Source organism: Trichosurus vulpecula, chromosome 4 (assembly GCF_011100635.1).
Source record: "Trichosurus vulpecula isolate mTriVul1 chromosome 4, mTriVul1.pri, whole genome shotgun sequence".
Classification (NCBI taxonomy): domain Eukaryota; kingdom Metazoa; phylum Chordata; class Mammalia; order Diprotodontia; family Phalangeridae; genus Trichosurus; species Trichosurus vulpecula.
The window spans coordinates 228,327,681-228,351,940 of NC_050576.1; the positions used below are offsets into that span (position 1 = coordinate 228,327,681).

At 42.7% G+C, this 24,260-nt stretch overlaps 1 protein-coding gene across 3 annotated transcripts in view; it reads right to left on the minus strand.

Annotated features, from left to right (window-relative positions):
• PLCH1 (phospholipase C eta 1) overlaps positions 1-24,260 on the minus strand; it is a 205,731-nt gene that overhangs the window by 15,342 nt on the left and 166,129 nt on the right. For all 3 annotated transcript variants that reach the window (XM_036755457.1, XM_036755456.1, XM_036755455.1), the window contains exons 10-14: positions 21,615-21,722; positions 11,103-11,264; positions 8,310-8,381; positions 3,396-3,490; positions 2,121-2,218 (exon numbers count right to left, since the gene is read on the minus strand). In XM_036755457.1, coding sequence (XP_036611352.1) covers positions 2,121-2,218; positions 3,396-3,490; positions 8,310-8,381; positions 11,103-11,264; positions 21,615-21,722 — 535 coding nt within the window. The remainder of the gene's footprint in view (positions 1-2,120; positions 2,219-3,395; positions 3,491-8,309; positions 8,382-11,102; positions 11,265-21,614; positions 21,723-24,260) is intronic.

Below are 24,260 nucleotides of genomic sequence, written 5' to 3' on the forward strand. Positions count from 1 at the left end.
ACGACCCAAGTCATTTAACCTCTGTCTGCTTCCGTTTCCTCATCTAAAAAATGAGTTGAAGAAGGAAATGGCAAACCATTTCAGTATCTTTACCAAGAAAACCCAAATGGGGTCACAGAGAGTTGGATATAACTGAAAAATTACTGAACAAGTGTCTGTCTGTCTGTCTCTCTCTATATATATACACACACATATATATACATTATATATACATATATATAATGTATATATATAATGTATATTTATATACACATATGTATGTGTGTGTATGAAAAAGTACCAATCTGAATTGTAGAATCAAACAAGCCTAACAACCAACATATCAATCTAAAGGCGAAAGGAAGGAATCAGGGAAGGCAACTCTGGTCAGAAACCATCAGCTCAGCCCGTAGTAGTGCTTGGCTGAAAAGGAGGAGACATACTGTACTCCCTGGTGAGATTCTGGGATAGGTAGAGCTATCCAGAGACAAGCTGAATTTTCTCCAACCCAGTGTCCATCGAGGCCATCAGGAAGCAGCAGGCCCAGGACTAACTCAGAACTCCTCAGGGACTAGAGTGGGAAGTTATATATACCCTCAAGAACAGAAGAATGTCCAGCCTATGTCCCATGCCAGTCTTACACCAAGGATTTGAGCCATAAAAGAGACAAGTGGCCAAGTTCTTCAAATGTTTGAATACCACTATCATCCCACCCACCTACCCACCCCTTATCCTTTCTCTCCTCCAGGCTAAAGGTCTCCTTCCAGTTTTCATATGAAATTAACTCAAGAACCACCATTTCAGTTCCCCTCCTATGGGCCAGGCTTTTCAGCACATCAATGTTCCTCCTAAAATATTGCATTAGAGTCAGACAGATAGAGTTTGAACTCCACATCTACCCCTTGCTCATTGCCTGTGTGACCATGGGTTAGTGACTTTGCTTCGCTGGGTCCCAGTTTCCAGATCTGTAAAATAAGGAGCTTGGATAAGGAGCCTTCTGAGGTACATTCTGCCTCAAAGCTCCCCGTCATCCTAAGTGGCTAATTCGGTAGCTGCAAACATTTCTATTTAAGATGAAATTTCAATCTTCTAGATGACTTCTCTCAAAGTCAAGATTTCAGGAAAGTAATGAAAGAACCCACCGAAACATCCCTTTGATCCAGTGGCTGCTCTTGTTCATGCTAATTTGAACTAATCCTCTCTGCCCATCCTTCCTCTGATTAGCAAAGGCCATTAGAGAAATAGCTTTTATAGAACTGCATTTGCATCGTATTCCAGGGACTGCTGCTTGGAGAAAATCATTTGCTACACCTGATTCTAGAGTCACCCTAATTTCTATTATCTCCCTGATAATAAAAGAGCAATTCACAACTTAATCCCCTGCCTGAACTCACTCTGACTCTTTAATCACTCAGTTAGCCAACCATGTCTACTGAGCACTGATCGATGCTGAGCACTGCCTAAGAGTCGATCTACTTTCCTTGTTGGAGCTAACACAGGCCCTATAAAACATGGGGCAATCTGACTTGTGAAATGACTTTGTTTGAAAAAGACCCCAAATACCAAGGTTAATCCATTTCAAGGTCAGTCAATATTTTAAAGATCAGTTAATTTTAAGTGTGGGGAATATTCCTGCCATCGACAAAGATGGTAAACCTTCTGTAACTCAATTCAATTCAAAGATCTTTAAGGGTTTCTGTAGACAAAAATACTCTTCACCTTCTGCCCATCACGACTTGGCGATAGGCTCTCTGAAAGGAGCTAGGCTGGTACTCAGACAACACATGAGTGGTCCTTCAGTGGGCTCATGTTCAAAGCCATTCCAACTTAGTTAAACCTTTCAGAGATGGTGTCCAGCTGGTAGAGCCTTCAGGAACCTAGGGCAACTGGTGAGGCATTAGAATAGGAATTCAGGGGAGTATTTTAGTATCAATGGTACAGAAATCCCTAACATGGTGTGAGGGTCATCTCCCTGTTAAAATATAAGCTCTTTGAGAGTAAGGATGATTTCGTCTTTGTATTTATCTCCAGTGTACAGCACAATGCCTGGTACACAGTAAGCACTAAATAAATGTTTATTGATTGATTGATTGAACAGCCTTAGTAATATCAGAAAAACGCAAGCCTTTGCCTAGTCTTACCATCATCCACTATGTCTTGGGCTGCCACAGAATTGGTGTAGATAACTAAATCCGAGAGATCCCGGCACAGCTTCATGGTCTTCCTTCTGCGGCCGAGCCTGTAAAGAACACAAACAATGTACATTGCTTACAAGTTGCTACATACAAAGAATTTTTCTTTGAAAATTCTTACTGTCCCTCTCCCAATGGAATGTTTCATAATTTGTTACTTCCCAATCCTACCTCCAAAGATATTTATGTCCCAACAGGTTGCTTTATTTCTTTATTAAGTTTATAGTAACTGTATTCTGTATTTTTCTAGTCCCTAAAGGCAAAGACCCCATGTCTCACCTCTCCAATGCACTCTTAACCTATAATAGTTATTACTAGTCCAGGCATTCTTTGAGATGCTCCTAAATGAACAGAAGTCGATCACACATCATCCTTCCTTGAGAGTAGAGATTGCTTCATTCTTTGTCTTTGTAACAGCACAGAGCACCGTGTCCAGCACAGAGTAGGTGCTTACTAAAGGCTTGTTGACTAATTCATCATCACGAGCTATGAAGCAGCCATGTGTAGATAGCATCTCTTTTGCTGTTCCCCTAGCACAAATCCTCTTCTCCAGCAGGCTCATCCACTCACCTCCATGACTTTGCTAATCTTTGCTTCATCTTATTCAGGGACTCTTAACCTTTTTGTGTATCATGGACCTTTCTGGTAATCAGGTGAAGCCCATGAACCCCTTTTCAGAATAATGTGTTTAAATGAGTAAAATAAAGTATATATGATTATAAAGGAAACTAATGAATTATCAAATATAGGTATGAAAACAAATTTACAGAACCCTTGACATTTATCCACAAACCTGGGTTAAGAATCTCTGGTCCAACTGGATTAACTTCCTCTCCCTTTATCACATTTCCAAATCCAAGCCATCTTTCAAGGCACTGTTCAAGACTCCCACCTCCATGAAGCCTTCACGCACTGCTCCAGCCTTGAACACTTCCTGCCTCCCATTAACTCCCAGCACTACATTACTCATTTGGCAATGAATCATTATATTGTCACTTAAAATCCCATACATTTATGCCTTGATACTTTGACTAGATTGCAAAGTCCTTGAGGGAAGGGAAAATGGCATGATTCTCTACATCCAATAGAGTCACTTCATACACTTTGGGTAACCAACAACAATGTATTGATTTGACTCTCTAGGACATTACAATCTAACAATGATACTAAATAGGAGACCACAGAGATGCTAGGTAATTGCATGAACTTAGTCAGTGCCCTGACCTGCACAGCTGGCCACCTTCCTTTCCAGAAGAATTATGCTGTCCTTCCTCATCGTCATCGGTACTATTAGATTTGGACCTTGTCTTTGTCGTTTTCTGTTGGAGAAATCACAGAAGACTTGTCAATAAGCCCATCCCACCATGCATCTCTATAACAGACATGGAACGAAGGGAGATTAAAAAGTGAAATGAGAAATGTGGGGACAGAAGGAGACTTAGCCTGAGGACAGGAAGGACTTCCCTTTATTCTTCTTTGTGATCGCCAGCCCCTACCACTCTGCCTGACACATAGCAAGAGTTATATATTGGCTGGACTGAATTGAATACTATTTGCCTTTCTGAATTATTTTTCTTCTTTCTGGTCCCTAGAACACACCTGGAGGTTGTGCACTGGGGGGCTCCAGTATCAACACACTATCTTCTGATACAACCCTGCAGCTGAGGGTAACTCGGTATGAGGAACTGCACCTTGCACCTGGCTCTATCTGGGATTTGGAAATGTAAACTCTTTGAGTTTGTATCTCCAGTGCCTAGCACACAGTGGGCGCTTAATAAATGCTTATTAGTTCAGTGATTGACTGACTGATCTTCCCCAAGAAGTTCCCAGAGGAAAAATGCTGGGTTTGGACTTGGAGGAGCTAGATTTGAAACTTGGCTTTATTCTTTAGTGCATGTGTACTAAGACAGGCAGGTGGCACAATAGAGTTAGGAAGACCAGAGTTCAAATCTTGCCCCAGACACTTCCTATCTGACTGTGGGAGTGACACAAGTCATTTACACTGTCTCAGCCTATTTCCTCAGCTTTAAGAAAAGAAATAATAAACAGCACCTACCTCCCAAGATCATTACGAGAATCAAATGAGATAATTTTTGTAAAATGCTTAGCATGGTGCCTAGCACACAGTGGGCGCTTAATAAATGCTTATTCCCTTCCTCCCTCTCTGGCCTTAGCTTCTTCATCTATAAAATAAGAGCACTGAAGCATATGACTTTAAGCTTCCTTCTAGTTCTAAATCTATGAGCCCTTGATGTGAAAATTGAAGAAAAGCAGATGTTGGGGGTAGGGGTGGGGTAGAGGAGGCTAGACCCTTACTCAGCCAAAGCAAGAAGGAAAGAAGAGCTCCAGAGGCAGCAGGAGCCAGAAAAATGAAGGCCCTCATATACATGAGGATAGCTACTAGAAATAATACTTGGCAAAGGCTCCTACACAGTAGGGGCAGCTAGGTGGCACAGTAGACAGACCACTGGCCCTGGCGTTAGGAAGACCTAAGTCCAAATTCAGCCTCGGACATTTATCAGCTGTGTGACCCTAGGCAAGTCACTTAACCCTGTTTGCCTCAGTTTCCTCAACTATAAAATGAGCTGGAGAAGGAAACGGGAAACTACTCCAGGACCTTTGCCAAGAAAACCCTAAATGGGATCAGAGACAGTCAGATAAGACCGAACAGTAACAACAACTCCACACTGGGCATCACTGGTCTTGGGATAAACAAAGAAATGAATGATCCCCTCACAGGAGAGCAGCAACGCTTCCTAATCCCTTTGTGTGTTGTCATGAATTAGCTACTCCATTTTTCTGCCATGGCTATTTAATTGAGTTCTGTGGCCCTGATACTGAGCACCTAATTTAAGGAAAAATATTTCAGCACGTGGGTAGTAGTTCTTGGGACAGAAATACTATTATTCATCCAGAATTCCTTCTCCTCGAAGCCCTCATTTATTCATATGCCTCAAAAAAGGAACAATTCTAGTTTTATGTTCATCAAAGCTATCCAAAAACACCTGTTTTTAAGCACCGCCTTTTAATTAGGGTGGCGGGTTATAGCAATTTAACTAAGAATTCTCCAGTGTCTGTGAAGCAACTAATTCGAGGTGATGATGATTCAGGGAAGGCCTTCTTTGTCCATCATTTCCATGGGCTATCCCCCTTGGGGGAGGTGGTGTCCAGCCTCAATATTGCTTCATGTAAAGTGAGCAGGGCTTACAGAAACCCCGAGGCTGAAGCAGGTGAAGGGGGTTCTGCAAAGGTCACCCATTCATCTTCTGAAGTGAATTAAGAGGATGTAGACAATTTAGCAGTTCACTTATAAGGGGACTGGGCTTCCCTGAGAAGACTTGTGATATAATTATGATTTTTTAAAAAAGAGTTACATTTCTAAAATGTCACCAATTAATTGCTAATTGAATAAGCAAGAATGGAAGGTGAGAAATGAGTGAAAATTAGGCTAACTCGTATGGTTATACAAGGTCTGCCTCTGGGTCCCTGTATAATCAATTATTGCCTCCACGAGTCCTTGTAATTTGGTCCTAGTAGGGCGGCCTTAACTGGGCTCAGTGCTAAACATGGATGTGTCTTTACTTTGTAGTGTGACTTTGATTTCTTCATGTCTTCAGCCAAGAGCTACCCAGAGGCACAGTTGAGTTTGGGGTGGGTGGGGTACAAGAATTTTTTATGATTTTGTTTTTGTTTTTATGGAGTTCTACTCAAGGCCTTATTTCTGGAACCAGAAAAAAAATCACATATTTAGAGCTCAAAGGGACATGAGAGGTTGTTTCATCGAACCACCTCATTTTGCAGATGAGGAAACTGAGCCCTGAGAGGTTAAGTGTCCCAGAGTCACATGGTTATAAGAGGTAGAAGCCAGACTTGTAACTCAGGTCTTCTAGCTACAAATGCAGATTTCAATCCATGCACCTCCTAACTCTCCACCATCATCAAATAGCATTCATTGGGTCCCCACATGCTCAGGATGAAAATTCAGAGTCAAGGCTAACTCTCTGGACCTCGGCTTCCTCAGTGAGGACTCTGGGATAACACCATGTCCTCCACACTCCCTAGAGAGTTACACTCTACAAAAGAGCTGGCAAGAATTTCAGCACAATTTGGTCTACGGACAGCAATATGTAATTCTAGTAACATAGACAGTGTCTGAGTGACCTTTCAAGCACAATATCTTCTTCCCTTCCCTCCTGGTGGCCATGAGCAAGAGCCTGATATCATGCATCACTCTCGATGTTTGCATAAAGTCTTACTTGTCCCAGGAGCTCAAGGGGCTGGGATTAACAGGCAGAAAAGGTTCCATAAAAGGTGACTGACAATTCTGAAATTGAAATGCTCACCAACATTACTTAGAACTTCATATATATTTCAAGAACTCAGCTCAGGCACCACCTCCTACTTGTATTTCTTTTGTACACTGAGAGGCAGTGTGGTGGATAGAGAGATGACCTGGGAGACACATCCTGGCTATGACCCTGGACAGGTTACTCATCTTCTCAGTGCTCTAGCAGACTAAGGAGATAACCTAATCTCCATCAGTGAAGGATGTTTCTGTACTGGGAAGGTTCCCTTTAGCAATGAAATCAAGGCCAATAGATCTGCTCTGTACATGCTTATTTGTGGACACATTATCTCCTTTGTTAGAATTCCAGGGCAGGGGCTATTTTCACTTTTGTCTATCCCCAGCCCCTAACACATAGTAGACCTTTAATAATGGTGGACTGAGTGACTAATGGAGGAGGTAGTGTGGCTATAGCAATCCCAGTATTTTTATTTTTATGTACAATCTCACTGAACCAGATGGCTCATGGGCCTGGGATAACTGTGATCACTGAATCAGGCTCCATAAAAGTGTTCAACGAGGAGTCAAGCTTCTTACATTTAGGCCTCAACTCTGCCGTTTAATGCCCATGACCTTGGACAAGTGACTTAACCCCTCCAGGCCTCAGTTTCATTATCAGTAAAAGGGCTGGACTGGATGGCCTTTAAAATCCCCTCCGGCTCCAAACCTATGACCTGATTCATCAATGCCTCAAGGATCTGGAATGGCATCCATGGGAGGGTCCCCCCACTGACACAGATGACAGTCCCTCTGTGACTCAGAGCAGCTACGGCCAAAGACCACACCCCTACGGCCAGCCTGGTCAACAACCCTCCCAGAAGTGATCCTTCAAAAGCAATCACAGATCTTGTCATGGAGTTCCTACAACAAGTCTTTTACACTTGGTAGAAAATGTGAGAGCTCCTGTGTGCGCACGCGCACACGCACACACACACACACACACACACTTTAGTCTATGAAAGTCAACATATATTTTTAGTAACACAATCTAGAGTGTTCTACTGACCTTTCAGACACCAAGGAGCAAAGAAACATCTGGATGCAGCACTTTTTGTTGTCATTGCTTGTTTAAAATTGGACATAATAAGCCTGCCTCCCTACTTCCTCCCCATCCCTGCCCCAGTAGTTAGCATTAGATCTAGAAATCAGACCTGGTAGAGACCTTGGATCGTATAATGATCCAACTCCCTCCCATGACAGAAGTGGTCACTGGGTGGCTCAGTGGATAGAGAGAGTACTGGACCTAGAGGCAGAAAGACCCGAGTTCAAATATGGCCTCAGATGCCTACTAGCTGTGTGACTGTGGGCAATCACTTTAACCTCTGTCTGTGTAACTTCTCACGTGTATAATGAGGATAAGAGCAGCACCCACCTTCCAAGGTTGTGGGGATAAAATGAAATATTTGGAAAATACTTTGCAAGCCTTAAAGTGCTATATTTAATTATATAGTTAGACATTATTGCTATATATATATATATATATATATATATATATATATATATATACATGCATATACACACACATACATACATAGATACATATGTGTGGATAGTGCTGGCTGTTGTTGCTGTTTTTATGAAAGCAAGGACCAGAGCAGTGAGATAACTTCTATTAATCACACAGAGTAGGAAGACTCCAGCTCTTCTGTCTCCTAGGCCAGCATCCTGTCCACTAGGCCACACTGACTATAGGGTCATAGACAGGATTTTGAAGTGACCCTTTGATTTAATTACAGTTAATTTAATTACAGTTAAAACTGTCAATATACACATCAACAACTCTTTTCTCATACCTTGTGTTTTCCAAAATTACTCATTAGGGACCGTCCGTGAGATTTCCTTCCACTTTCTTTCACATCTGGATTCTGAGTAAATAAAAAAGACACCGTGAACATGTTTTCAGCTCCCCTTTACAAGCAAACAGAGGAATTTTATCTCATTGAGCTTTTGAGAACATCCCCCAGGAAATTCTGTTGCCAAATCCTCTGAATTCTTGCTACATAACGTCTTTTACAACCCTCCTCACTTTCCATTCCTGCCCTAGGCTGGGGCCTCATCATGTCAGAACTGGACCATTACAAGAGCCGCTGTGCCTTCAGTCTTTTTCTACATATTATAACCATATGAGTCATCCTCAAACACGTCTTTGTACATGTTACATCCATGATGAAAAGCCTTCAAAGGCTCCTCGTTGGCCAGTCACTAAGGTCCAGGTTCCTTGGCCTAGCATTCAAGGCCCTCTACAGCACAGCCCAAGCAGCCCTGATGGCTTGCACTTCCACTGTCATTCTCCTTAATGAACCCACTAGACCAGCCAAGCCCATCTCTTGTTATCTTCCAGAACAGGCGGTATGATCCTTACCTTTATGTCTTTGTTCGTGCTGTTCTCCCAATGGGAAGGTTCTCCTCCTTCCCTTTAAGGGACCTAAAGCCTGACCCCCCCACCACCTTGAGTCTTACTTCCTTCATGAAGCCCTTCCTGACTAGCCCAACCCACAGAAAACAACATGGTCACCAAATCTCAGATTGGAAGAGCACCCAGTTCAACCCATACCTCTCTGGGGATTCCCTCTACACCATCCCCAACAAGTGGCCAGGTCATCCAGCCTTGGTTGGAAGGTCTCCAGGGAGGGAAGAGTGGGGGAGAGGAGAAGAGAAGGGTACTGGCTTCATACTTTCTGCAGAAAGCCTGTTCTGCATATGAACAGTTCTCAAGGTTAGTAAATTTATTTTTCTTTTTTTCTTTCTTTTCGTAAATTGTGTGGTACAATGGAAAGAACTTCGGAATGCCAGGGCCTGGGTTCAAATACTGCCTCTGATGCCTATTATCTGGGTGACTTCAGGCAAGTCACTTCACCACCACTACCACATCGGTTCAGCTGTACTTTAAGGGGGTATACTTTAGGGTCATTTTGACCATCTCTGACATAACCCAGCTTCCCCCCCCACCTCAGAAACACAGGCACCCTCTTTCTGCTTGAAGAAACCAGGAGAACAAATGGTATGCCAAAGCTCTGGCAGCTTCTCCATCCACCCTTCAGGCACCCTTCAGGCACACCTTTTGTTTCAGGGGTCTTCTTCAGGTCACATCATTTCAATCTCCTCTTGGTCCTAGGCTACAGGCTAGGGGAATGATCCTATAAGGGTGAAGGACCCAGGCCAGGGCTGGCATTAGAATGAGGAAAGGGAAGCAATTTGCAGAAATAGATAAGGATAAATTTCACCATTGTCCCAGCCTGGAGGACCTCTAGACTGCCCTTTCCCCAGAAGGTTCAGTTCCAGAACCCACCCCCACCATGACACACCCGCAGAATGTTACATGAAGGCTCTGGACTAGCCAATGCAAATCCCTTCCCAGGGATGCAAGCCAGAGACATGTAAAGGCTTAATATGCTTGGGGAAGGGGGGTCATATGCTAACCTAGCTCAGCATCTGCGACCTGTCTGGACTTTTGTGTGACTGAGAGGCCAAGAAGATGCAAGACATTTGTCTCCCATTCCATTCGAAGTATCCCACTGACTCTAAGAAGAATGGAGACTTAGGCCCCCACCCTTCCAGCTTACGCACTCTCCATTGCAAAGAAGCTGGCCACCTGTGCCTTTGGATAGCTGAGTCCCCTTGTCTGAAAAGCTCTTCCCCCTCCCATAGTCCCTGGCCTCCTTTAAAGCCCAGCTCAGATGTCACCTTTTATATAAAGCCTTCTCATGATCCCTCCAGTTGACATAGTGTTCTGAAATTACTCTGTATTAACTTATCCATGTATGTACTATATCCCCTACCCTATAGAATGTAAATTCCTTGATAGCAGAGACTAGTTCTGGCTTCCCCCCCCCCCACTCCTTGGCATCCCCAGCCCAGCACATAGTAGGCACTTTTTAAATGTTTGTTGAATTCAGCTGAATTCACTAATGACAGTGACCCTCCTCAGCCTCCCTGCCAAGGAAAAGGATGTTAAGCTTTTGCTGTGGCAACGCAAGTGGTCCCTGGCTTTCTTGTCCCCTCCCGGTGAGATGATGTCACTAAGGACAGAGCTAGAATCAAGAAATGAGTCAAACACAGAGCTCTGCCTGGATCATCCCCAGGGCCAACTAGCCAACCCAGGTTACTGTATATTTCCCAGGAGCTCCAGTGATATATTAAAGCCCTGCTTCTCCCATATCCGGATTGCAGGAGCAGAGAATTCAAGCTGGAAGGGATCTCAGAGGCTATGCAGTCCGACCCCCACCCCTATTTTACAAATGAGGAAACTGAGGCCAGAGAGGCTAAGCAATTTGCCAAAAATCACACAGGTAATTAACATGTCAGAGACAGAATTCAAATGCAGTCTCATGACTCCAAAGTCAGCAGTCTTAGTACTGTAGTTTGGGTTAAAAAGCAACACTTAGGACTTTTCCCAAAAACCTGTTTTTCAATTTGAGGAAAGGATCCTTAAGTGTTTTGAAACAGGCTCAGATTCAACAACAGAAAAGGGAGATTCATCTCACATTCAACCACGCACATTTAAAAAAATAGGGGTTCCTTTTTATTGGCAGGTTTACTTGCCCAGCTATTGACAAGGGACAGATCCCAGAAGGAATTTCCCATACCTGCTTCAGATGCACATTTAAGCCTTCATGCGTAGCCTTCAACAGAGCTCGCACAGTGAAACTGTCAGGGTCTTCTTTGTCCCGGATTTGAGATTCTTTTAATAGCGATTCCAGTTTTTTCCTTATGAAAGATTCCACTTGATGATCAGTTGTCCCATTATTCTGAAAAGAATCAGGGAAGATCAATAGAATGAGTGACTTCCTGGCCAATGCTGGAAGCCAGCAGCAGCTTCTCAGTGTCAAATACCTCTCACAAAGCTATGCTCTATTAGCCTCATTATTCAGCTTCAAGTTTGCATTTTAATGCTTTGGAGAAAAGCTAGTAACTAAGACCTGGGGACAGAGAAAGCCCCTAAAGTTCCGATAGGCAAGACATCTGCCTAGAATGATTTGCAAAGCTTAGCAGAAGGATTGGTTACTTTATTTTGAAAGCATACTCTCCTTTGAGAGTGGGGAGGTACAGAATTGGCAAGGGGGGTTCGGGTGTGGGGGAGGCTGAGCATGTTCTTCTGAGCTGGAGGTCCTGCTCTGTTCCAGATACAGTGTGACTACAGCAGGCAAGAAAGAAGACACCAGGGGACTGAGGATGGAAGCCGAAAATGCCCGCATTGTAGAGTTGGAAGGGATCTCAGTAAGATTATTTAGGGAAGGACCTCAGTGATCATTCTAGGCTAGTGGTAGTCATACTGTTTGGTCTCGGGAACCCTTTACACTCAAAAATGATTGAGGACCCTCCCCTAACGAGCTTTGCTTATTTGGGTTATATTTATTTCTATTTGCCATATTAGAAATTAAAACATTTTAGTATAATTATGAAAATAGTTTTGATCTCATAGACCCTCTGAAAGGTGTCAGGGACTCCCAGGGATCCCCAGTCTATACTTTGCAAACCATTGATGAAGTCCAATGTATACTCAAGAGGAATTTCTACTCAAGCATGTCTGGCTTTGAAGGATTAGTTGAATTTCTGTAGGTAAAGATAGGTAAGGACTGGGAGAATGGTATTCCAGATGGAATGCACAGCATTAGCAAAGCCATGGAGGAGGGAAAGTACAAAGAAGCTATAAAGAATGTGTTGTACAATGTAGGTATTTGATTTCAAAATCAGACATTGCTCGTGCATTGATTTTACTCTGTAAATGATTTTATTCTGTAACCATATTCGGCATTCTATGTAACAAACCTAAGCATCTTCTGCATCTCTGAGTTAAGAACCTCATGAGCTCAAAGATTCAGACTCCCTCTCTTGGAAGGTGGATACCAAAGGCATAAGCTTTCCCACAATCAATGTCATTTAAAGAAAAACTCTATTCTCAATACTCTCATAAAACATTATCACAGCATTTCCTGCAAGTTTTGTGTGTTATCCTTCGGAAGCTGGGCTAAATGATCTTGTCCCACCTTTAGCAATTATAAAAGGTGGTCTTCTTTAGTCCCCCAGGTGCAAGTGAGTTTACATCCCTGGGTCCCTATCAGTGACCTCAGGATGCAGCTGGGACTCATAAATGCACAAAGCATTCCTTAGAGATAGAAAGAAGTGGGTTTTTATCCCATGTGTATGTCATGCCCACTTTCTTTATTGCAACCAATCATGATCCATGCCCTCCCCCAAGATGCCGGCCATTTATATGAATGTTTTTCTGTTTTTTGTTCTATGAGTAGAAAAATGAGTTGCATCTTCAATTCTGGGTCTTTGGCCAGAGGCAATGCTATTAACTCATCCTTTATTAATGGGTTCAGCACCCTATTAATATACTGTTATTTTGCTTAGAGAATTGCCTCAGTTTATATTTTGTTAAATTTCACACCTGACACTGATATTTGTTGAATTGAATAGAAAAATTCCTTTACAACAAAACACTTTACTCTAGAAAGCAATTTGGAATCATGCAAACAAATGACTCAAATGTCCACACCCTTTCCTCACAAAGATTCTCCTGAGAGGTATAAACTCCAAGAAGTTACTGACAAAAAGAAAGACTCCTTAGATAGTAAAACGTTCATAGCAACAGTTTGTTTTTAGGGTGTTTTTTGTTTGTTTGTTTGTTTTTTGGGGTAGCAAAGACCTGGAAAGAAAGTAGATGCCCCTTCAGTTGTTATTAAGTAATTTTTCAGTTGCGTCTGACTCTTTGTGACCCCATTTAGGGTTTTCCTACCAAAGATACTGGATTTTGCTTGCTATTTTCTTCTCCAGCTCACTTTGCAGATGAGAAAACTGAGGCAGAGTTAAGCAACTTGCCCAGGGTCACACAGCTAGTAAGTGTCTGAGACCAGATTTGAACTCACAAAGATGACTCTTTTTGCTGCAGGCTGGGCTCTCTATGCACTATGGCGCCACCTAGCTGCCTAGCCCCTTGAGTAGGTGAGGGCTAAATACACTATGGTACATGAAGGTAATAAAGGATCATGATCCTATAAGAAATGACAAACATCATGAATGTGGAGCAACAAGGAAATAAATACACACAGTGATACGGAGTGAAGTAAGCAGTGCCAAGAAAACACCAGACACAACGATTATGACCACGTGAACAGAAAGAATAACAAACTCCAAAAATTAAAAGCTAATGCCACAAAATTCCAAGCTTGGCCACAGATATGAGAAAATGCTTCCTTCCACTGCTCGGCAGAGGGGGGAGTTCACTGCGGGAATCACTGCAGAGAATGTCAGAGCTTTCTCAAAGTTTTTGGACATTTTGTTGACTTTTTCCTCTTTTTCTTTTAGCTCCTTAGCAGAGGAAAGGAGAAGGGTTCCAAGGGAAAGTCTAAACAATAGGAAGAGAAAAGATAAAATCTATTTTGAAGACAACAAAACAGTTTACCTCATAGGAGCTAAAGAACAAATCTTGTTTTGAAATGAAAATATCTCCTATTTCATCTATTTAAAAAATCTTTACTGAATATCTATTGAGCATAAAACATTGGGAGGGGCAATAAAGTTGTATCAGACTTGGGCCCTGCCCTCTGGGACCTTCCAATCCAGGATAGAGAATGAGGACCCACAGGCATAAACACCTAAGCTGCAAGGCAGCAGAAATTACATTACAAGCAGTATGGCTAGCAAGTACTTTAGGAGTTCAGAAACTGGAGAGAACACTTTTTGCTGGGATGATCAAGGAGGATTTTAAGGAGAAAGTGACATCCGAAATTGGCCTTGAAGGATAAGCAGGATTCGGTAGGCAGAGACCAGTCAGGACTGTGAGAAAGGCATTCCAGATAGGAGGCACAGAATGAACAAAGACATGGAGGTGGGAAAATACAAAGAAGTGTTAAAAAGGCTAATGCAGACGTGGTGGAGGGAAGGTTGTTTGGGCCAAGGCTATGGCGTGCCTTGAATGTTAGTCTAGGAGCCTGATCATATTCTTAATAGGCAACTTAGGAGCCTCTCTTAAAAGCATCTGTGCAGATGGCATTATAAACAGAGTAGACAGTACTTGGGGGTGTTTTGGGGGGCAGTTAGGTGGTATAGTGGATAGAGGCTATGCCTCAAGTCAGGAAGATTCATCTTCCTGAGTTCAAATCTGGCTTCAGATACTTGTGTATCCCTGGGCAAGTCATTTAAACCTGTTTGCCTCAGTTTCCTCATTTGTAAAATGAGTTAGAGAAGGAAATGGTGAACCCTTCCAGCATCTTTTCCAAGAAACCCCAAATGGGGCCATGAAGAGTCAGACGTGAGTGAAAAGACTGAACAACAGTCAGCACTTTAGAAAGATTGATCAGCTGAGAGTGCAGCACAGACTGAAGGCAGGGGGGACCAGTTAAGAAGCTTCTCCAAAGTCCAGGCACAAGTTTCATTAGGCACGTCACTGAAACAGTCACGTGCACATAATGAGTGGTTAATAATGTTTGATAAATGTTTATAAATGAGGTTATGGCCATGAGAAAAAGGAAAGGTCTACAAAGGAAAAACCACTGGGCCCTGGAAACTGATTGGGGTGGAGGGGAGGGAGGGAGGGAGGGAGGGAGAGAGGGAAGCAGGAAGAGAGGAAGAGAGGGAGAGAGGGAGGGAGGGAGGCATAGATTGTTTTATGACACAGAATGGTGAATAATTTTTATTCATCACCAAAAAGCTCACACCACCTCAGGTTTTCCTCTTCGTCGCGCTTCCATAATTTAATTATGCCTATCACAGCCTATGTGATGTACATGTTAACAATATTTTTCCTTTTCTACACATGGAAGCTAGGATCCAGGTCACATGACTGCCTCACAGTCAGGAGTGGAGCTAGGAATCGAATTTCTGGTTCCCAAGTTGACGTACTTGATCATGGGACTGTCCCAGGAAGACTCCAGATAATGCAACAAAAGGGAGAGAGAGAGGAACCATGATGGGCATCAAATCTCAGTGCCTTTCACTGGCTACAAAACGAGAATGAAAATGTGGATAGAGCTGCCATGGAGGAACACTCTATTAAATAATTAACTCTTTTAAAACACAAAGGACCATAATTATTCACTTCACATTTTCCAAATCCTAGAGCTTGTGGAAGAAATTACATTCCCTGTCCACTGAACCTTCTAATTTTATGTGGTTTGTGAAACAAGAAAATTCATACCAGAGGATGATCAAATAATGAATGTCTGCTTTAATTTTATCAATGGATTATTATTATTCTGTGCTAGAATCCAAAACTGTAACTAGAGGAAAAGTTAGCCGGCCCTTTGTTTGCCTGATTGATGGACGACCAGCTGCGTGGCTGCTCCACAGACCATGGCTGAAATCCATCGATATTATTTCTTGCTCTTTTGTTCCTGGGGGCAATAGGACTAGGGGAGGTCTCTCAAATCTGTGAGGGGTGCTTGAGCAGCCATTGAACTATGACCTTCAACAGGGCCTGTCTGCTGAGAAGGCGTTTCAAAGCACCTTTGCCAAGAAGTAAACCTAACCTCAGCATCCCTGCTGGACAACCTGACATCTTGTTTAGGCTTTCAAATGAAGCTTCAGCAGGAAGTGAGATCGTCCATCAGGGAAGGATAAAGCTTGCTATGAAGGAGAGAGGACCCTGTCCCGCCAGATAGCGGGGCTGCAGGCTTTCTTACCCGGTTCAGCAGCTCAAGGATAGGGGCTGAGAGAGCAAATGCTAGGGGCAACTTGGGGCTCCTGTCTGATAGGGCATGAAGAGCAGAAGGACCAGGAGCCAAGGGATGCAAGCAAAGGTGGACAATGGTGGAAGATTTTCTGTTTGTAAACTTTAAAAAAAACCTATTTGCTTAATGCTCTGCTTTTATATCATTGTCATTTCCGAATGACTCCCTGACCCCAAGAGAACCCCTCCTTGTAAGTACAACTGAGCAAAACAAATCGACACATTGAGTCCAAGATTTTCCACTGAAGATGGTCCCAAACTACCATAATCTTCCAAGCAGATCCTAACTTAATAGTGACACTGGCATGTGACAATGTTTGATAAGATTAAGTTGAGTGCAAGGAATGGGATATTACAGGCAGCATTATGGGAATAAGCTGAAGCACAGATTTAGGAAAGGAGGAGGGAGGGAAAGAGAGAAGGAAAGAAGGAAGGAAGAGGGAAAGAAGGAAGGAAGGAAGGAGGGAGGGAGGGAGAGAAGGAAAGAAGGAGGGAGGGAGGAAGGAAGGAAGGAGGGAGGGAGGGAGGAAGGAAGGAGGGAAGGAAGGAAGGAATGGAGCTCCACTGGGAGAATCTGTAAAGTGGAAATACTAGAATTTGATTGGGCAAATCAAAGTCTGCAAGGCTCATTGACATTAGAGGGAATGGATAAAATGCCTTGTCTGCTTTTCTGGTTCAATTCTGTTCTCCTGCAGCATGACCCACGCTGCCCCTGGGTCTGTGACTTGTATAAAAGTTCTCAGGTCACTGAACACCCCCAGCTCTACCGTGTGCTTCATGCATTATGAGCCAGATATTGTTTCTAGGTCTAAGCTACAAAAAGACAAACATCCAGATGAAAACTGAAAAAAATTCTGTCAACTACATAAAAACCCTCTGTGCCCAGAACTCTCCCATCCCCTGTAGGGGATAGAGAAGAAGTATATGAGGCAGGCCCTACCTGCAAGCAGTTGAGATGATGGGGCTCAGCTATGGTCTTCCAGTCCCCATCCCTGTGACACAGGCCCTGACCTCAAGGGAAGAGTTTCCCAAGGGCAGGAAGGCCCAGCACACAAATGCCAATGATACGAAGGTGAGGAAGATGCATGGGGGAGGGGGGAATCAAGAGATTCTGCCAGAGCTGCTGGATGTAAAGTGCGTTTTACTATTAAAGCACTAGGGACGTGCAGGCTATTGTTCTGAAGTATTGTTTTAATTATCAATAACAGATGTAAGTGAGAAAGACAGTCAACAAAAAGCTCCAGCTAGTACTGGCACACAATCTGTGATAAGTGATGGGGGGTGGGGGTGGGGTCTGCATTCACTAAACAAACATAATTACTTGTTGCAGGACCCCAGTAATACAACCATCCTTAATTAACCTGGAAAGCTGTGATTAAAAGCCTCCATTAACGGAAGAGACCAGTTATATTAAGTGATACAGAATCCTTCTTCTCGTTCTGTTTAACAGAATTGTAAAGCTATCATGGCCCTGGGCTCGTAGGTTTAGAGTTGGAAAGGATTTCTGGGTTCTAGCTAGCCCAATCCCCTCATTTTTTACAGATGAGGAAACTGAGACCATAGAAAACATGAGCTGTATCCAAAATCACACCGGTAGCAATGGCCGAGCCAAGATTCAAAGCCATCCAGGTCTTCTGGTGCCCTAATCCATGCTGTTTGGCATTCAGAGAACTAGGTTTGATTTCCCTCCGGGTCTCAGGGGGCTTCGAATGCGAGCAAAGCCTTACAAAGCATTTGAGCCGCTTCACTTAAAGTGTCACTGTAAACTGACTGATTATAATATAATGCCTAGAATTTATACACGGTGCTGCCTTCCCTCTGAAGAGCTCAAAGGCAGGGAAACAGTTTGAAAAGGATATTAAATTTTTTTTAAAAGCCATGCATACACCAAACACTCCACTTGAATCTTTTCTTTATGTATTTCCTCTTCCAAAGACTAACAAAGGCATTGCTGTCTGAATTGACAATGAAGTTTCTTTGCCATTTATACAACATGAAAAGGAAAAACTAGAAATGAAGAGGCTTTGAAATCATTGCTATATCATTTGGGGAAACGTCCCAAAACAACACCGAACCCAGATTCCTATCAGCAAACTGGGTGGGGCAGGGGGTGAGCCTAATGGAGGATTCCACGCATATGCTCATTTTTTGGCATTTATTACATTTATTTCCCTGTTAACAATTGCTTGCTCTCACTGGGAATACAGGATTACCAATCTAGAATATTTACTAAAACGAAAAGAAACATTTTGACAGCCAGTGGGTTCTAGAAACCAAAAGAACTTGGCTTTATACTTTTGTTTTGGAGGGGGGAAGGCAGGGCAATTGGGGTTAAGTGACTTGCCCAAGGTCACACAGCTAGTAAATGTGTCAAGTGTCCAAGGTCAAATTTGAATTCAGGTCCTCCTGACTCCAGGGCCAGAGCTCTACTCACTGTGCCACCTAGCTGCCCCAGCTTTATATTTAGACAAATTTTTTAGTGGGGAGGTATGATGTTGGATAAATTACCTCTATTATGAACAGCTTACGTGAGGGATTTTACCATTTATTCTCCTCACCAGTTGCTTCAATAGGCTCATAAGAGTTAGAGCTGATAGGGATGTTAGAAGTCATCCAGTCCAACCCCCCTGCTTATATGGAAAGGCAAACTGAGGCCCAGAGAGGTGAAGAAACTTGCCCCAAGATTACTCAAGTAGTAAGGGGAAGAAGCAGGATCTGAACCCAGGTTTTTGGCTCCAAACCCGGCTTTCATTCCCCATACCACTCTGGGTCATTTTAGTCATTGCAGGGGGTGCAGAAGGAGTGTCTAGATCTTTCTTAATAAGCCCTTTATAGTCTCTGCTAAGATTTTACCCTAGTATTCAGATTTTACATTAGTTATTTGGCATCTTTGTTGAAACAGCCTAGAAACCTAAGAACTGAAAAGGCCAAGCCCAGAGGGACAAAGCATAGCAGAAGCTGAAAGTTTCTAATTCATAAACAAAAACCTAACCTCTATATTTATTTAAATGACTGTATCTAAGAAAGCTAAGTAAGTACTAAGTGAAAGTAATGAGATATGGCCTAAGGAAGAAGCAAAACTGAGCTCTTGGAGGTTACAATGAGCCACTCATCCATAAGGGGAAAAAATACATCTCCCTCCCTTCATTACAGAGTTGCTGGGGTGGGTGAGGGGTGGGGCTACCAACATGGAATATTGCATGTACTCTTAGACTCTGTACATGTCTTGGTCGGTTTTACTGAATTGCCTTTTTTCCCCTCATTTTTAATCTCTGTTACGAGAGACAGATCATTGGGTTGTTGGGAAGAGAGGATATATTTGGACATGAATATGATGTAAAAGCAAAAACCCTTAACAAAAGTTTTAGGTAGGAAGGAAAGTGCCTGAGGATGAGTGATTCTTGGGAAAGAAAGCCCCTGGGTTTGGGGAACTCCCACTACCAATGGATAGAAACTTAAAAGTCTTAGGAGATCAGTCTTAGGGGATTATCTAAAACACTGAGAAGTTATCACATAGTGAGTAAAGGTCCGAAGTAGATTTGAATTTAGGTTTTCCCGCAGCTAGGTGGCGCCATAGTGCACAAAGCACTGAGTTTCCTGGAGTCAGGAAGACTTCTCTTCCTGAGTTCAAATCTGGCCTCAGATAAAAGGGAAAGTTATAAAAAATTAAAAAAAAATCTGGCCTCAGACACTTACTAGCTAACTGGCCCTGGGCAAGTCACCTCACCCAGTTTGCCTTAGTTTCCTCATCTGTAAAATGAGCTTGAGAAGGAAATGGCAAATCACTTCAGTTTCTTGGCCAAGAAAACCCCAAATGGGGTCGCAAAGAATCAGACACAACTGAAAATTATTGAACAGTCACAACTTGTATTCTGTCTAGAGTTCAAATCCTACATTTTATATACATGTCAGGCTTTCAATTAAGATGCATCTAGCAGAGAAAATTATAAAACATTAGCACGTATATATTTCCATTTACTTAAATCAATTAAATATGTAATTTCTATAATATTATGACTATCAAATAATAGACAATTGATGAGATTAGGAGGACAATGACGGTTCCATCTGGCACCTGAGTCTTCTAAGCACTATCACCTAAAGTAAGTTACTTGTTACACAGATTGGCTCCTATACTTAGTATGGCCCAGGGGTGGGGAACCTGTGGCCTCAAGGCCACATGTGGCAGGTTCCCCACCCTTGATATAGCCCATATCGAGTTTTCTACCTCACACCCCCTTTATAGATAATGTTGATTCTTTTGGCACCAACAGGCACTGGAAAATACTCCTTCTGGGATGTTGTAATATAAACTCAATAACACAGTAGAGATTAGGAATATTCAATATCTCCCCAATTCTCTACAGTCAGCAGGGGAACATAGATGGTATCCCTTCCTGGTCCAAAGAAGACTGGAAAAGACTGGTTTCTATAGAAATGAAAATTATTTTAAAAGGTTCTAAAGATGATGGGAATATGTATGTTGTTTTTGTTCAGTTGTTTCAATCATATCCAACTCCTCATGACCCCAATTTGGGGTTTTCTTGGCAATGATACTGGAATGGTTTGCCATTTCCTTCTCTGGCTCGTTTTACAGATGAGAAAACAGAGGCAAACAGGGTTAAGGGATTTGCCGTGGGTCACACAGCTAGCAAGGCTGGATTTGAATTCAGAAGATAGTCTTCCTGACTCCAGGCCTGGTACTCTAGCCACTGGGTAACCTAGGGGCTCTGGGGAGCATATATTAGTCTTGGCTAAATGATCACACACTTCCCTCAAAGTGGATTGTAGAGGGAGAAAGCCAATGGGAAATACTGGCTCACTTAACCCTACATTTTCCCCTATCAGAATTTTCCTGACTGTAAATCAGCTTGGAAAATAAGGAGTTAGAAGGTACCTACCTTTCCCACCCCCCCCCACCCCCCCAATCTGGTTAACAAACTGCTAAGGAACTGCTTATCTTAAAGTAAGAAATCAATCTCAGAATCCTATGGATTGGTCTAATCCACAGCCTTTCAATTTCCTTACAAGAGGATCTGGTATTTCAGGAGGAAAATACCTCCAGTAGTGAGAGAAGAACTCTTCCAGCCAATCACAAAAGCAAGCACTCATGCATGATTACTCTGTAGAAGGGTGGAAAGGTTGAGGGCATGGAATCAACGTGCAACTCGTGAACTTAATCCAGGACCAAAAGAGAGCCAACTCAAGCTCCAATCACTTGATATTGGATTTGGTTCTACAGAGGAAGGTCAGACCAGGTGTCCACCAGGGTCCCCAATTGTGTGATCGAGACATCTTCAGTAACATGACTTCTGCATCAGCTGCCTTTTCAGGCATCCAATATCAGAGGAGCAGCTGGCCCCTCTTCCCTCCTTCTGTCAGGGGGTCTTGAAGACAACCAAGAGTAGCAAAGTGCATAACTTACATAATGGAGCTTAAATTTGCAGTCATCCTCAATTTCGTCAGCACTGTCTTCATCAGAAACTTCACCTTCTTCTGCATCTTCCCCAAGATGGTAGGGCAGCTTCTTACCCTGAAATTTAATTGAAAAAAATATCATGACAAAATAATAACTGAATACTGCTCAGTGTCATCCTCAGACTCAGTTTATAGATTCAAAGCTGGAAGGGGCCACAGAGAACATATAGATCAACACTCTGATTTTACAGATGAAGAAACTGAGGCCTGAAAAGGTTAGGTGACTTGTCCAAGGCCACACAGGTAGTAAGAGATGGGAATTGAATCCTGTTATTGTGATCCTAAGTCTAGCACTCCATCCATAGTACCTTGCTGCCTACCATATTTAATACCTAGAGGGGAAACTACTGAGGTCATCTAAACTGGAGAGTTCTTCACCTTTTTAATGTGTCCTGGATGCCCCCCCCCCGCCGGAATTCAATCTGGTGAAGCCAAACGGACTCCTCAGAATCATATTTTAAATGCATTTGATGAAACACATAGGATTATAAAGCAAACAAATTATATTGAAATATAGTTACCTAAATATTAAAGATCAAGGTCACAGGTCTCTGTCCAAGCACCTCTGTTCTAGAAGATAATTACATTCATCATAATCATGTGGAGAGAGAACCTATGACCTCCCCAAGGCAACACATCACCAAAGGAAGGATCCATTGGCCGCACCACCAGATCCAGAGCTAAACACCATCTCCTGATTCCTCAGCCTGGGCTTTCTTCTAGAAAATGGCACCACTGATTCGTACTAAGTAAAAAGAAAGCCAGACTGACAGAGCAAAACACTATGAATGATAAAATGCCAAATGAAAATCTAGTTTTGGTCTTTTCTAAGCATACGTAATGATAGCTACCTGGTGGTAGTGGTTTTCTTTTTTCAAATTAGAGATTCAAACAGTCTAGATTTTCACCAACAGATAAGAGCTCCCCATCGGCAGGGACATACAACTGCACAGAGTTGTGGCGCTAACGGCCTTAAAAGTAGCTCTCTCAAGCAGGTTAAATATGTCCTTTATCCTTATTGGCTCACGCTTTATTCAGCAAACAGTTCCTCATCAACCATTCAGCCAATAAATCAGTATTTATCCACCATACCTGAAAGGTACCTTACCAGAAGCCAGGGGAGATAGGAGCATAAATAAAGGGCGTTCTTTCCCTCAAAGACATTATAATATAGCTTTATAACCTCCAACTTCGATAACCCCTAATAGAGACTTTGGTTACTATTACGGCGACTTTGAGGGAGAAGAAATAGAATTTGGGTGAACAGGAGTCTGTGAGACAACTGAGAGCAGACTAAAGGAATTTTCCTTTGGAAACACGGAGAGTTAACTGTCATGGAGAAAGTCTCTGAGACACCTCGAGAGTTAACTGTCACCTTTGAGAGAGTCTGAAGATTCTCTTTACATGTTTTTAGACATTTTGAGAGAAATGAGTTTAATTCTCATTTTGCAAAGAAGACATTCTGAGAAGAATTCATGAGAGACTTTAACTACCATCCTAAAAGGATTGAGTTGTGTGGTTCCAGTGTTTTAGAGAAGTCTGCAGTTGTTGGGGAAAGGTGACTCTAGCTAGACCTTTTCTCACAGCCAATACTCGGTTAAAAAATCCCTTTATGTTTCTGTACTATCCATTAATTTAATAAATTATGTGGCTAGTTGGATTAATGGTTTTCTAAGGCTATAAGACATAGGCTTGAGATGAAGAGAGAAGAAAGCTAGTATATGGTGGGGTTTGTTTTTTTTTTTAAAAAAAAAGGTTTTTCTTACTTTTCTAAACTAGGTTAGGTGCTCCTGGATACTCAGTGAGAGAGAGCTCACATGCTAGTGATTTTTGAGATAATATCACAACACACCCTTGACTGCCCGCGTACCCTGTGGGAGGAAGACTAAGGCAATGAGCTAAGCAGGCTGAGAGGCTATGGATGGTGAAGGGAGATGAAGTTAAGCTCAGCATTGCCAACCCCAAGTAACAGAAAAGATGGTGGCCCCCTCTGGAAAATACAGAAGTCTGGCAGAGGAACTCTCCCAATGGAATAAAGTGAAATCCAAAGGCAAGGGCCAAGTGGCCTTGAGAGGTTTCATTTTCTTTATGTATAAAGTACATTATTCCAGCTGACCTAATTAGAGGCAGGATGCTGTCAGGGAAAGAGTCTTGGACTTGGAGTCAGGCACGCTGGGTTTGGACCCTTGCTCCCTTCCTGTTTGACCTTGGTGGGCAAATCATCCCCCCTCTCTGTGACTCATTTTCCTTGTCTTTAAAATAAGAGGGTTGGACCAAATGATCTCTAAGGTTCATGCCAGCTCCAAAGTCTACAATTCCAATTGGGATAAGAACTGGGCCTGTTATTTCATTGGGAACTCCTGGATAAGGGATTTCCCTCCACCAATGCAAATCGACACCCTCTCTGCAACTTAGAGTCTTTGCCCAGAATATTGACAGGGGTTAGGTGACTTGCCCAGGGCCACAGAGCCAGTGTGTATCAGAGGTGGACTTGAATCCAGAACTTATGGCTCTCAGTCCAGTCCTCTCTTCACTATGTCACCCTGTCTCTATCAGGCTGTTCTAATTAGTTGGCCAAAAATGACACTTCTTT